General features: G+C 36.3%; 1 protein-coding gene across 1 annotated transcript; it reads left to right on the forward strand.

Annotated features, from left to right (window-relative positions):
• The first annotated feature begins 1,459 nt into the window (after positions 1–1,459).
• LOC106333120 lies at positions 1,460–2,200 on the forward strand. The gene has a single exon (XM_013771600.1). The coding sequence runs from the start codon at positions 1,615–1,617 to the stop codon at positions 1,951–1,953; it is 339 nt and encodes a 112-aa protein (XP_013627054.1). The 5' UTR covers positions 1,460–1,614; the 3' UTR covers positions 1,954–2,200.
• The last annotated feature ends 13,271 nt before the right edge of the window (positions 2,201–15,471 follow it).

Genomic DNA, 15,471 nt, shown 5'->3' on the forward strand with positions numbered 1-15,471 from the left:
TAATTTTGTTTTTCTAAATTTTTAATGGTGAGATTTATTTATAATATTTTATAAAAACAATAAACTAAATAGTAAAAATAATGTTTCAAGAGCGAATCCCCGGCGCATACTCTAAGTCTACATCCATAGGCTTAACACATAAGAATATATCATTGATTTCCAGCAGCCATCTAACACTGACCATCTAGATAATTTTAATGACTCAACAACTGAGGACATGCAATTCATGTTAACATACCATGAAATACAACACCCCGACTCAACTCTGCTTATTTAAGAGACAACTCAATACGTGATGAAATTACTAATAGCACAAGACAATAACATAACTGATGATCTTCAAGTTACTCTTACCATCACAGACTACAACCAAAACGCAACTGCACGACTTAACGCCGACCTTATCATCACAGATCTTGAGGGACCTAATAGGCTTCGAACTACAGAAGAAGAAAACAATACATGCACGGTATGCTTCAAAAATTACAACAATGGAACCTATCTATGTCCTCTTACTTGCGGCCATACTTTCCATCTCCGCTGCATTGATCAATGGCTTCGTACAAATATAAGCTGTCCCATATGTGGGGAAAGTCATCTATGATTCAACATTATTATAATTTATAAGAGGGTTTATTATATTCCAATTTCCAGTTTCATTTACATACTGTTTTTGATTTTCATTTTAATTTTAAAACTAAACATATAATGTTTTTCCTCATTTTATAATATGTTCCATTGTCAAAATTAGTGTCTTACCAAGAATCAAATAAGAAAAAATATACGAACAAAACTTCATTACACACATTTAAATTCAGATTAGTCTCTAAAATAAAATTTTAAATGTCGTTTCGTCTATATACTGTGCACATGGTACTTAACAGTATAAGTATGTCTCTAAATAAAATATCAACTTTACTTTATGTTTAAATTTCAACTAAATGATTTTTTTACGACTATCGATTTTTATTATACTTTTATTGAATTAATTAGTCACAAATGCTATTCCACTTTGAACTAAACAATTTCAAAACAAAGTAATACACTTTGGTTGCTAACCATTATCAAATGGATCGAAAAAAAATATCATTCTCTTTCCACATATTTTCATCTTCATATTTTTGAATATATTTTCTTTACCAAGACCATAAAATGAATTGTAAATTTATTTTAGTATAAAATATACGAAGCCGGCGCGTAGTGCCGGAATACGACTAGTATATATATATATTGTAAAAATATGTTTTGTTAAGATGAGTTCAAAGTTATGTTTCCATCGAAGTTTAAAACTATCATTAAAGAAGAACAAAATGAGACCAAAAATAATATGCGTCACATTTAATCTGGTTAATTAACACGATCACATAACAAATAAAAGTTGATTGGGTTTCGGGTTTAAAACAATGGTTTGGTTTAGTGCAGTTTAGATGTCCACTCTTGATTCCTCAATGTACAATCTAAAAGTGGAAAGTCCGCAGAATTTAGGGCCATTCCGATAATTCTGCCTAAATAAAAGGTATCATCGGTCGACTAAAACACGTGAAGATAATATATAAACTCGTTAGCCTCCCCAATATTTAACTCCTTTGACGAATATGGAGACAAGGTTTCCAAATGTTACAAAAACCACCCTTCCTCTTTATCTCGGACGACAATGATCACAACAATCTCCGGTACACGAGCTTGAAAGATGTGATCTCGAGTTCTGATGGCTTTGGTTCGTTCTTTTGTCACTCTGTTCCTTCGCAAGACGGTGTTCTCTTGTCGGAAATGGATTCTTCAAACATTGCCATTAGAAACGAGCTGGTGAAAAGAGCAGCTTCGATGTATCTTCAATCTTCTATGATCGTATCAGCTCCGGACACGAACTGGTTTCAGAGATTCTGTCTTAAGGCTAAGCATGCGGTTGATTGTCTCAGACCGGTTTACCGGATTTTTTCTTGGTCTAGTTAAAGAGATGTGTTTAGACAGGGTGATTCCGGTTTGTAAATGTGTAAATACTGTATTCTATAATATAGATAATCAAATAAAATTTCAAGCCTTTTTCACTTCCATCTAAAATATGAGAGAAATAATCTATAAACATCATCATACCATCGTAGAATTAAGCATCATACAATTATTAACGTTTTTTATAAGCTCGTTTGGAAGAAGACCACAACGTCTCTTTTCTCAGATCTTTTGGAGCTTTTGTGTCCACAAACGGCTGCAAAAAAAAAGAGCAAATTCAAAAAGAGCACCGATAATTCATATGTTATTAAATACTTAAAACGTGGAGGCCAAGGTGGGATGTCTCATTCAACTATACTCAGACCGGCCTTGAACACCAGTCTCAGCCTAAAGCACAGTTTGTTTTGCCATTGGGTTTCAACGATGTCAATTCCAGCTAGAAAAGTGTTTTGATTAGTTCATTAATCCATTAGCCTAATGCTTTGATTCGTGCTTTAGTGTCCCCTACACAATGAATGCAGATTGTGAAATAACTAGATCATATTCATGAATCTTTCATTTGAAACTAAGAATCAGAATGGATGTTTAGATCAATTAATTGAATCTCTAATCTCTCAATTAGAGGATATAAGCTAGGAAGTAGAAAGCTAACCCTAGAAACTGATTTGATGTTGCAGAAGAAAGGTGGGGGAGATTAGAGAATTACTTCGACTAGGATCGAATTTTGCCGGTGGAGTAGCATTTCTTGCGGCGGATCTTCGGGATTGATTTAAGATTCCGGCGGAGAAGGAAGAGTATGGTCCGGAGAAGTTCACTTCTCTTCTTCCGCCATTGATGGAATTTCAGGTTTCTTTTCCACACAACTGCTGATCACTTACCATTCGTTTTTTTCTTTCTTCTAGACACCGTTTATTTCAGTTGCACAAAAAAAAAAAAAAAAAAAAAAAGACACCGTTTATTTCTAATTTTCACTGTGGTTTATTTAATTTAAATTATTTTAATATAGGCGTTTTTATTTAATTTGAAAACTATAATTTATAACATCTTCTTTTTAATTTACTCGTAGTTTAAACCAAAATATCAGCGTCTCTTTTTCCACAAAATAAGAATACAGTAGAATTTCTATAAATTAATAATGTTGGTATTTTGAAATTTTATTAATTTATAGAGATATTAATTTATAAAAGTTTTCTTATTTAGATTTTTTATTTTAAGATATATTTATTCTAAGATAAAAAATATATTTAATTTTGGTGTATAGATATTAATTGTTATTTATGAAATTTGAGATTCTTTTTTTGTCATCAACTATACAGACTCATACTGACTATGTAAACCAAACCGGGTGATCTGCATCCATGTGAACGACAAAAGACGGTTGCTTCCTAACACTGCGTGCTAGTCTATCCGCTTTTGAATTTTGCGTCTTTGGTACATAGATATTCTCTGATCGGGTGAAACTCTTTTTCAGGATTTTGATATCTTCCAAATAATTTGCAAAAGCTGGTCATTCTTCTGGTTCCGAAACTATCTTCACCAATTGAGAACAATCCGTTGCAAACGTAACCTGAATTGACGTAAATTCTTCATGCATTCCATTGCCCATAGTAGCGCTTCCATGTCCGCATATGAAGTGGAGATAGAGAAGCCGTAGCATTCCTCACCCCCAACAATCCATCAAAACCTTCTAAAGTGCTGAACCAACATTGTCCTGAAAAAATATCACCTTCTTTCCAGGAGCCATCTGTAAAGCACCATCTTTCTGGAATCGACGGTAGGTCGTATTCATTATTTGTGATGCTGTCCTCTGGTCCTTCAATATTTGTGCTTCAGCCCACATCATTGATTTTGTTTCTGCCAACTTAAGCGTATCCATTGGGTCCATATCCAGGTTACTGAAAACTTTATTATTCCTAGCTTTCCAGATGTACCATAGTATCCATGCAAACTGATGATCCTCCATCTGCGGGAGTACTCTCCAGAATAGATGATCCATATTTGTGAATAGGGAACTTGTTGGAAAAATAGTTGGATTTGATGGTTTCTTCGAGATAACCCAAACCTGGAGGGCAGGAGGACATTACAAAAATACATGGTTTATCGATTCCTCAGGAGCTCCACATCTTACACAACAAATATCCCCTTGAATCCCCCTCGCTTGTAAATTCTTCATCACTGCTATACACCATGTCACTAATTGCCATAGGAAGTGTTTTAACTTTGGTGGGCACCGAATTTTCCAGCAGTAAGCCTTCAAAACATCAACTGTGGGGCCAATCAGTAGTGGTGGTCTTTCTCTATCTGGATAGATCCGCTCAACCTGATATCCTGATTTGACCGTGTATTTCCCATTTTTTGTGAGTGCCATCCATCTCTATCTACCCTCTGATTCCTGCTCAGTGGTATGCTTTCTATAAGTTTCGCATCCTGTGGATCCACCAAAGCCCGAATTGCCTCTAAATTCCAAGTGCACGAGGTAGAGTCAATGAGAGACTCCACTGTATGGTCCGGGTATAAGTTGTGTTGATTTTTATTAGCTGGTCTTGGGCGAGTGGTTGGGAGCCATGGATCATTCCATACAGATATAGAAGAACTTAATCCCACCCTTTTGATTAGTACTTTGCTTACCAGAGATCTAGTAGAGACAATACTCTGCCAGCCATATGACGAAGAATATGAACTAATCGGTTCCAAAGGTGAAGCGTTCATAAAATACTGACCTTTGAAGACACGAGAGAATAAATTATTTGGCTTCTCTATCAGACACCATAATTTTGTACCAAGCATTGCTGTATTGAAATCAGCGATGTCTTTAAACCTCAAACCTCCTTCATCCTTATCTGCACATACTTTGTCCCATGATTTCCAGTGCATGCCTCTTGTGCTTCCTCATGGACTCCACCAGAATTGTGATACCGCGCTCATCAGTTTCTTCACAGTTGTCTTCGGAAAACGATAGCAGGACATCATATGATTTGGTAATGCTGTAATCACTGACTTAATGATCACTTCTTTCCTCTTTTTGTGAAAAACTTGAAAGTCCACCCATTAACTCTATTATTTAAACGCTCTTGTACAAAGCTAAAAACTTGGATCTTTGAACCCCCCAGATTTTCTGGTAAACCAAGGTAGGATCCCATTCCTCCAAGATTCTGAATGCCCAAAATATCCCTCAAGTCTTGTCTGACAAATTCTTCGATCTTGTGTCCAAATTGAATTGAAAACTTGTCAAAATTTATTAAATGTCATGAAACTGCCTCATATTCCTTTAAAATCCTAAGAATGGTTTGACACTCTTCTTTTTGAGCTTTACAAAAGAATATGCTATCATCCGCAAAAAGCAAATGAGATATCGACAGACAAGCTCTAGCCTACTTCATCCCGTATATTTGCAATTAAAGCTTCAGTACAGAGAATAAATAAATAAGGCAATAAAGGATCTTCTTGACGTAAGCCCCTATGTGGGACAATGAGTCCACGTGGTTGACCATTTATGAGAACCTTATATTGAACCGATGATATACATTCCATCATTAATTTAATCCAATGAAGGTCAAAACCCAATTTCTGTAATAAGGTCTTAATAAAGTCTCATTCTACTCTATCATACGCTTTGATAATATCCGTTTTAACTGCCATATACTTTCCTTGACATGCTTTATTGGTCCGCAATCCGTGGAACATTACCTGGGCGTTAAGAATATTATCTGAGATCAACATTCCTGCCACAAATGCCAAATGAGTTTCGAAAATGAGCAATGGAAGATAGATTTTCAATCGCTAACACAAAACCTTCGAAATAATTTTATATCCTACATTACATAGACTAATTGGCCTCAATTCCGTCATCCTTGTAGGTCTCTCCATTTTTGGAATCATTCAAATATTAGTAATATTTAATCTTGTATCCATTTCTCCCGAGACCAAAAAAATATTCACCATCTCGACTAAATCATTCTTCATGATATGCTAGGAGTGTTGGAAAAAAAGAGCTGTCATGCCATCCGGTCCTGGCGCTTTTTCTGGGTGCATCATAAACAAACTCTCTTTAACCTCCTCCTCCGTCGCTAGCCTCAACAAATGTTGATTCATCTGAGGAGTAATGCCCGGTGTAACCTCTGTAAGAAAACTATCGAATTCTGATGGGGAGGTGGTACTGAATAGATCTTCAAAATAATCTACGCCACCTTTTCCACACCATTATCCTCTGTAATCCAATTCCCATCCGCATCATGTAATCCAACAATTCTATTACGGACCCGTCGTTGTTTAGTTAAAGCATGATAAAACTTTGTGTTAAGATCCCCAGATGAATACCACATGTTCCTGCTTTTCTAGTGCCAGTAATCTTCCTCATCCTTATATGCATCTTGTAATTTCCTAGACACCTCCAGAATATTCTCTTGAGACCTAGTATTATCTGTTTGTACCTCTTCAAGAACTTGTTGTAATTCATTTATTTTTTCTTTTCCATAAGGAGGATTATTTTTCCACCATTTAGCAATTTCGTGACGACAATTACTAATTTTTCCACCATATTCTATGTTATCCCTTCTACTCTTCTTTCGTTATAGTCTATCCAACCCATTGTAATTGATTCCATAAGACCCGCTTGTCCAATCCACCTCTTATCAAACCAAAATTGTCCTTTCCTCCTTGGAACTCTGTCCTCAAGATAAGCCACCACTGGCCAATGATCAGAAGCCACCATCCCTTGATACTCTGTGAAAGAACATGGGAATAGAGTATGCCACTCTTCATTTGCTAAAGCACAATCTAGACGACATCTAACCATCACTGCCTCTTTCCCTTTTCCTCTTCTCCCTTGCAATGACATTTTGTTTCCCCGAGCCGGAAATTCCAGTAAACCACTATTTCTTATCATATTATTAAAAGGAATAAAAGAATCTGCACTCCTCAGGGATCCCCCATCTTTTTCATGATTTCCTGTAATTTCATTGAGATCACCAATAATGAACCAGGGTTCAGATCGCGACAGTCCATATCTAGTTAAACGTTCCCACACTTGTTTTCGCATCTTTTGAACTGGATCTCCATATACAAAAGTAAGATAAACCTTTTTGCCAAGAGCCTCCACTTCCACATTGATCATTTGATTGCTAGAATATAATACCCTTACCTAATACTCATTATTGTAAAAAAGCGCTAATCCCCCACTTCTCCCCAATGGGTCTACTGTGACCAGATTATCAAATCCAAAGTGAGCTTGAAATTTTTGGACAAACTCTGGCTCTTGCTTTGTTTCAGCTAAAAATAAAAAGTCTGGTTTATGTCTATGCTTTATCTCGCTCAAATAGCTTATAGTCCACTTGCTTCCCATTCGTCGGCAATTCTCATTTAAAAAATTTATCTTTTATTTGCTTTGGAGAGCCAATTCGACGGGTGTAATGATACCCTATTTCCTCATTCCAGATATATTCCTTTCTTTGTGACCATTCCATAAAAATCCATAATGACTCTAACCATTTATATTTTCCATATCTGCCACTTCACCCTTAAAACTATCAACATGGATAAAAAGATACCAATCTTGCCATTTAGCTCACGTAACCTCCAATCCCAATAAACCCACAACCTGAAAGAAGACTTGAGAAACAAGACTATCTCTATACCACAGTATGAATCTTTAATATTACATAGAATCTTTAAAATGGACACATTAAAAATTTTGAAACCATCAGAGCCCTTTCCGATAAACCAAAAGCACATTGAAAGCTTACATATCTACGTGGAGAGAATCCTCCCCCACCAATCTGTAACCTTACAGAATAATTACATTCCACTTTAGAAATATAGTATAATGATATACCATAATCACTTGATCCATGTTGCACCTAGAGACCACATATAGTAAAGTAATAACTCCAATCATCCCAAAGCGCTTATGCCACCTCTGAACTGTAATAGCCTTGATAACTAACCAAGTCACCATCCAGTTTCTTCTTACTTTGACACCATCGTGTCTCTGCACCGCGATCCTCCATTCCAAAGCAACTATACCACTGCCCCGCATCTGCCGCATATACTGATCAACCCAATAAATCCTACGGTCATTAAGTAACATCAATAACACAAATACACCAATACAATCCATATTCCAATACCTAAGTGTATCATCAGTTCGATCATATTCCTGAAGAGAGCTGTCACGCTTATACCAAACCCGTATGCAAATTAATCCAAAGAAACCACAATACCAATAACAAAACATTTTTATTAATCCATTGCTTACTCTCGAGATAAAGCTCTACCAACAACCATAAAACCAAGGAAAAGACCAGAATCAATTCCTTAACACATTCCAAAATAAAGAGACAAAGAATGTTATCCAAAAAAACTATTCGCTGAATCATCCCAATAGAAAACCAAACTACCGACGGCTGTAATTCAATTTCATCTATTAAGTTATGTACGTACACATAGGCATGAAGATTACATAAATGGATTCCCCAATCCACCTTTAAACCATTACACCAATCACCGAGTATGAAAAAAATCACATGTCTATACGATTTCCAGCTAGACACCTTCACTAACCAAAAGAAAAACATATTGATCCATAGAAGATTCTAGGCTCAGCCAAGTTTTTTGCTTTTCCAACGCCTGCACTGATACCTATTTCACAAACAAACGCCAATATATCTCCTCTCACTGCTGAGTATACTCTTGACCATACTCGCTCCTCAGACCTCTTCCCCATAATGAACAACCTGAAGACCTTATCCAGCTCCAATCCTGCCCTTTGTAACTGGTTTAAAGGGACCAGTTGTAGGGCTAGTAGGACTATAACTTGTCCACGCAAGCCGAGCCCAAGTTCTCGCCTAGTAGCAGAGAAAAACACGACACTAACCATTTCATTAGCAGAGTTATCAAAATGAGGAACATAGATCTTAAACTTCTTGATGTTATTCTCCGGACCATTCTTGCTCCCCACCTTGCCCACAAGTTGACCTTGAGACATGTTAACCAAATAAAAAAGAGACGTGCTAAAAAGCTGAAATTGAATTGCGAGAGAAATGTTGAATGTTGTGATGCTCAGTAACCTCAAAACCGCAGCTTTCTTATACTTCTCCGACTTCCAATAAATCCTCAGTAATCATGAAGATCCTAAGCGAGCCACCAAATTGATACGATGTAATCTCCGTGAACCATTGATGAAGTAAAATTCTTTGAACCCAGAGCAAGACTTTCCTAAGAAGGATACGCCTACCCACCATACAATATCGACAACCCTTTTCTGTTTTTCGAATGCTCTTATGCCTCACAACTATGGGAGTATCTCGTTAAAGGTATTTTACTAAGCTCGTACTCCATAAACTGGTCTCTCATTGAATGATTTCACTCCTTGATATCCCCTCGTTCCAGGCATCTGTACACATTCTCAATACTCCGAACAACATCCAAATCCACCCCGATCTTGCAATCATAAACCTGCCTTCTTTTTGGGTACTCCCCAAATCCCTCGATCTGATGAAGAACAAATCCCTCTTCAGAACCATCGAACCCTAGATCCACCGTTTCCTTTACCCCTTGATATACCAAATCCCCGGAATTCTTTTTTTTTCTTTGTTTAATTGAAAAGATATAACAATCTTGAAAATTTGATATTTATATTAGTTTTATTATATTATTTGGTGTATATAATATATATTGCATAGAACTTAAATGTGGTTTTACGTATAATATTACTGAATCTCATCAAAAATATATTAAATATTAAGTAAATATAAAGATACTTCGATTGTGAATATAAAACAAACAATATAATAATAGGTTTTTACTTATATAAAATATTTATACATATAAATTATTAATTTATAATTTTAATGGGATCATATATTTACATAGAATTTTCTAAAAATATTATCTTATTATTTTATCGATTTTTGTCAAATTTTAAACCGGCCCAAATAGGGACCAACGAAATTTATTAATCTATAGAGATTATTAATTTATCGAGTATTAATCTACGGAGGTTCTATTGATATCATAAGTATTTTACAAGATACAAACACAAGGTTACATAAAAAGACACATTTCGTCTTTTCTTTGCAGCAAAAGACACATTATGGTTTTGGCACACTTTACTTGTACGGTTGGGTAGATTCGAGACCAAAATTCCCCTGTCTTATTTTTAGAAGGAAGCAACGATTAAAGTAGTTATTTCATTTTATGTTAATAAATTAAACGGTGTGTTTTGCTAGGATATGGTAGTTACAAAGTCGTGGATAGAAAATAGTGGTTAGGCGTATATGTTAAGGACACATTGTTATTGTTGTGGACATGATTGTTGTGGTTAGGGTACCAAAGATACAAAGTTTCTAGCACATATAGTATGGATGTGATACAGTGGATATGTCAAATATCTTAACTTGATAAGCATTCATAATGTTTGATAATATAAAAGACCTAGAAACCACATATATTACAAAAGCATACATAATGTTTGGGAAGGGGATATATGGACAGGAGTGATGTTTCCAAGTCCGTAACCACAAACTTCATATCCATTACCACACAACCTCATTTACGGTACCTATCGGTATCTATCGCCACCACAGTCTCCACCTCTGTATCCACTTTCATATCCACCGCCTCTGTATCCATGACCACCATAACCTCCACTCCGGTATCAACCACCATCTCCACCATCTCCACCTCCGTATCCCCCTACTCTCCCGTCTTCCACCTCCACCGTATCCACCACCATCTCCTCATCTCGAGCAACCACCTTAGTATCCACCATCTTCATATCCATAACCACCTTCGTAAGTCGTCTCATCGGAACTCAGATCTCCTCAGCGACTCCACTACAATCTCAGATCTCCGCTCAAGCTTCAAAAGTTCGCTGCTCTCAATTTCAGTCTCAATTCGAATTTTCTTGACGGATTAATTGCCTTAGTTACCAGAACTAGATTTTGGAATTCACTCTCCTCTGTAATTTCACTGAACTCTCCAAATCTCCTCCACTCAATCCCAGAAAACTCGCCGCTTTCCGCTTCTTCGATAACAACATATGAATACATCAAAAGAGGAAAAGAGCTTTTCAGTTTGGTGAATTCAGTAACGGACCAAACTCCTTTTCCTCATTTATCATTTTAATCTTCTCCATCATCACCTAAATCACTCTCCTAAACCGAGCTCCAATAGATCCGTCTTGATTCAAAACAATGGATCTATGTTATCCTCCTTATCTCCTAAACCTATCTTTTCTAAATCTTCAATTCTTCTTGCAATCTCATTGTTTTTTTTCCTGAGATTTGGTTCACAAAAAAAAAAAAAACTTTTCGATAGTTCATCGATGACAAAGAGACGAAAGAAGTTTTGATTCTTTTTTTTATAATTGATTTATTTATCTCAGAATTGGTGGATGTTGTAGTAAAGTAAACTGAAGGTCAATTATGGTATTACACATATGCTAAGTGTGTCAAAGACACAAAGTGCCTTATTGTATAATTGAAAAGTCAGATTGTGTCTCCCAGCGTAATTTTCTCCAGGTAAAATCTAAAAAGAGTATGATCTAATTCACTAAACTTGGATATGACTTTTTAATATTACGAATTATATAATATACAACACATCAAATTTATGTCATTTTAAGAAAAAACCATCACATATTATATAGCGGATTGCACTGTAAAATTTATATAATAAGATTCAATAACTAGATTTTGCTGCTAAACACCACCTAAAATAGTACAACTTGATTATTTGGGGGCATGTATATTAGTATATAACTGTTTTTTTTTTACTTTCTAAAACATCTTCTAAATTTAGAAAATATGTTATTTAGAGATTAGCATGTCTTTGTCTTGACTCTTGATATTTTTGGATACTGACATTTTTCCGTATTTATTATATAACTGTATGAAAATTTGTTAAAAAATTGTAAACTGTTATAAATCAAGTGATGAATGTCCATAACCGGTCCGGTCCATAACCGGCCCAAACCCTAGAAGAAAGAGACATAGCCGAAACCCTAGAGGGGCGGCCGTATGCCTTAGAGGAGAGAGAGAGGCGGCCACAAGCTTTAGAGAAAAGGAAACCCTATTTTCTTTTCCTTGTATATGTAATCTTTCCATTTATGTATTTAGTAGTTATCCTAAATCTAGTTGGATTAGGATTTGTACTCTTTCCTTTTATCTCTATCTTGTAACCCTTATATAAGGGATGTCTTATTCATTAATGAAATATATAGAAACATTCATCTCTAAATCTAAGTGTTTCACAACACGTTATCAGCACGATTGTTCTCTGCAATCTAAGCTAAAATCGCCAATCCCTTAAACCTAACCTAGCCGACGACTTTAACCTAATCCCGACGAACCCTAATTCGTCCTAGCTCGCGTTCCAGCTCGTCAGCAACCGATCAGCTTCATCCCTAAGGTGTTCCTGATCCTATACGACCTTAGCTTCCGTTCGCATCACAGCCAGCTCGCGTTCCCGATCAACCAGCTCGCAATCCCGATCAGCCGGTCGCAAACCTGATAAGAAGCAGCAGCTCGCGAACCCGATAGACGCGTCCCGTTCAGCTCGCATCCGACGACGATCCGATAGCAACTAGCTCGCGTCCGTCCGTGTGCAGCTCGAAGTTCATCTGTTCTCTTTGGTGGTCCGGTTTCAACCCTACAAACAAAGGTATACCGATTAATCTGAGAACATATTGATCAAACCCTAAAACCCTAATCCATTATTATGGAAATCCGATGTTATTGATCAAACCCTAAAAATTTGTATAACCTAAAACTGATCATCTCATAATAACTAGATTGAAATCGATTCCCTAGAACATGATTGATTTTTTTATTGATTGTTCTGATCTGAATTATGAAAACCCTAAAATTTGGAATCGAAACCCTAAAAACCCTAATTGTAAATCGGTTTTGTTTGATATCCTTATCTGATCGATTGATCATTGAGGTTTTAAAATTGTGCTTTGCTTGAATGATTGATGATCTGAGTTTTAGGATTGATAGATTGATTGAAAAATCTAAATCGCGAATTTGAAATTCCTAAAGGCCTTGAAACCTTAAATCCCATATTGCTTAAAACTTGAATGATTGATTTGAGGTTTAGGATTGTTTACATATTGCATGAAAGTTAGGTTGCTAGATTATTTTGATTCTGAAACCCTAAAATCTAGCCGCATATTACCAACCTTGAAATTGGTAAACCTTAATTGATATGCAACTCAATGATAAGATTGAATGCATCTAAATTGATTATCCTTGTTTGCATTATATTCTGTTGTGGCCGTGTGATTTTGCTAAGAACCATACCGAACGGCCGTGTGGCCTAACCATTCCGATGCATTGTTCATACTCGCGGCCTTGTGCCCTTGATAGATCATATTGTTTGCATCATGTGATTGAAAGCCGTGTGGCTTAATGCATCATAGCTTGGCCGTGTGGCCTAGAGAGACTGATTAATAATATTGTTTCAGATGCCGAGATTTGAGCCTTTGGATTATGCCATTCTAAATCTCTCTGGAGAAAATTATCTAGAATGGACAATGAACACTTCAGTTGTCCTGAAATCAAGAGGACTCGGAAGGAGTATCATTCAGGGTGATTATGCAACTAGAAGTGAAAAGTTAAGAGCCATAACAATTATGCGCCATCATCTCACTGAGGATCTTAGAAATCAATATCTATATATATTGAGATTCCTCGTGACCTTTGGACAGAATTAAAGTCCAGATACGCAATGGTATTATTACCAATGGCCAGACATGAATGGATGAGTCTCAGATTCCAAGACTTTGAGTCTGTGGCCGAGTATCACTTCGCTTTGTCCGGGGTCGTTTACAAACTGAGACTATGTGATGAAGTGGTAATAGATGAGAATTTACTCTTCAAGACATACTCCACATTCCATCCAGGAAATCTGTTGTCAAAACATATCTATATAGAAAGAGGCTTCACCACCTATAATGACCTGATCTCTTGTCTAACGGTAATTGAAATTATAAGTTGCTAAAGAGAAGCAGTGAGATGAGATATCCTGAAGCAAATAAGACTGATATGGATCAGGATGAATCCAAGGCAGCCGTGTCCAATGTAACTGATGGTGTTGCCGGCATGTCTATTGACTAAAGAAAGATCTCAACATGCTAATTGTGTTTTAAGTCTTTGATTTGTGTTTTGCTTTAAACCTAATTGTCATTCACGATTTTATATATAATAATAGAATTGATCTGAGTTCATTTCTATTATATCTTGCCTGATCTTATTTGATAATGTGAATGATTGATAAAAGAAACTGCCTAAAGGGCATTATGGTACGGTATAGTAGCCTAGTAAGAAATCTATCGCTAAGGCATTGCCTAAAGAGCATTATATACACCCAAGAATGTATGACCCATTGAGTTAATATGGTTTCCAAATAGAAACAATAGGCAAAAGGAAACAAGTTCCTTCAGATTTAAGAAAGAAAGAAAATGCCTAAAACCCTTTTAAGAAAGTGGTTAATACTATACCTATGTAATCTATTGATCAAAACTATGCTACTGATCAGTATGATAAGAGGCAAGAGCCGTGGTGATCATATATACTGATATATCCCACGAAAATTATATACTTTATGGTAAGACCGGATTAGCCATCCTAGTCTAAACTTGATGCAAAGATTGATATTGAGAAGGCACAAAGAGTTATCCCATAAGATCTCACGTTGTGAAACATGTACACAAAGGGAAACTCATTAGGCTTTATTGACCTAAGCATAACGAAATTATAGTATGTTCATGAGGGGGAGAGAGGATAAACCCGTGAACCCATGGTCCATGACCATACTATAAACATGTATATAACAGCTTGGCCGTACATGCTATTACCTATAAGGTTCAGACTCTAAAGTCTATAAGCTTGGGGACATCACGAGTTTTACATGTATATAAAGTTAATAAGCACCAGACCATATAAGTGAGCATAGATATTTCCATCTCAGATTGAATACAGGTCATAAACCAGACATACACCATCTTAAGAGACTTTGAATAAACCACCACAGACATATGTGCCGTCTAAGATGGAACCTCAGAAGAGGATTGGGAATATATTTTGGATAAGAGTATGACTTTCTCCCACGACATCTAAGAGACCTTGAGCCAAATATGGGTGATCAGAAAGTGGCCAGCATGGATTGCATGATCAATGAATTCGACTATCCAACATTAAAAGGAGAAAACTATAAGCTGGTAAAGAGTAAAGAATGATAAGAAACAGAATGGTATCAACCATCATTGTCTTGGCAAAGATCCTCGGATTAGAATTATAGACGTCCAAAGAGAGAAAAGATTATACATAGCTAGCTAACCGAGATGCCAGACACTGACCCGATAAGAAAAGAAAAGAATGACTAAGTCATAACCAGCTTAACACCAAACGAAATCTGATGTCCTAGAAAGAGACACAGTCAAGTTGCTACAGAGTCTATTCAAGATAGACCAAAGTGTTCCATAAGATAAGGAACCTCGAAAAGAAAAAGAGAAAGGTGCAT

The sequence above is a fragment of the Brassica oleracea genome, chromosome C3 (assembly GCF_000695525.1).
Source record: "Brassica oleracea var. oleracea cultivar TO1000 chromosome C3, BOL, whole genome shotgun sequence".
Lineage (NCBI taxonomy): Eukaryota > Viridiplantae > Streptophyta > Magnoliopsida > Brassicales > Brassicaceae > Brassica > Brassica oleracea.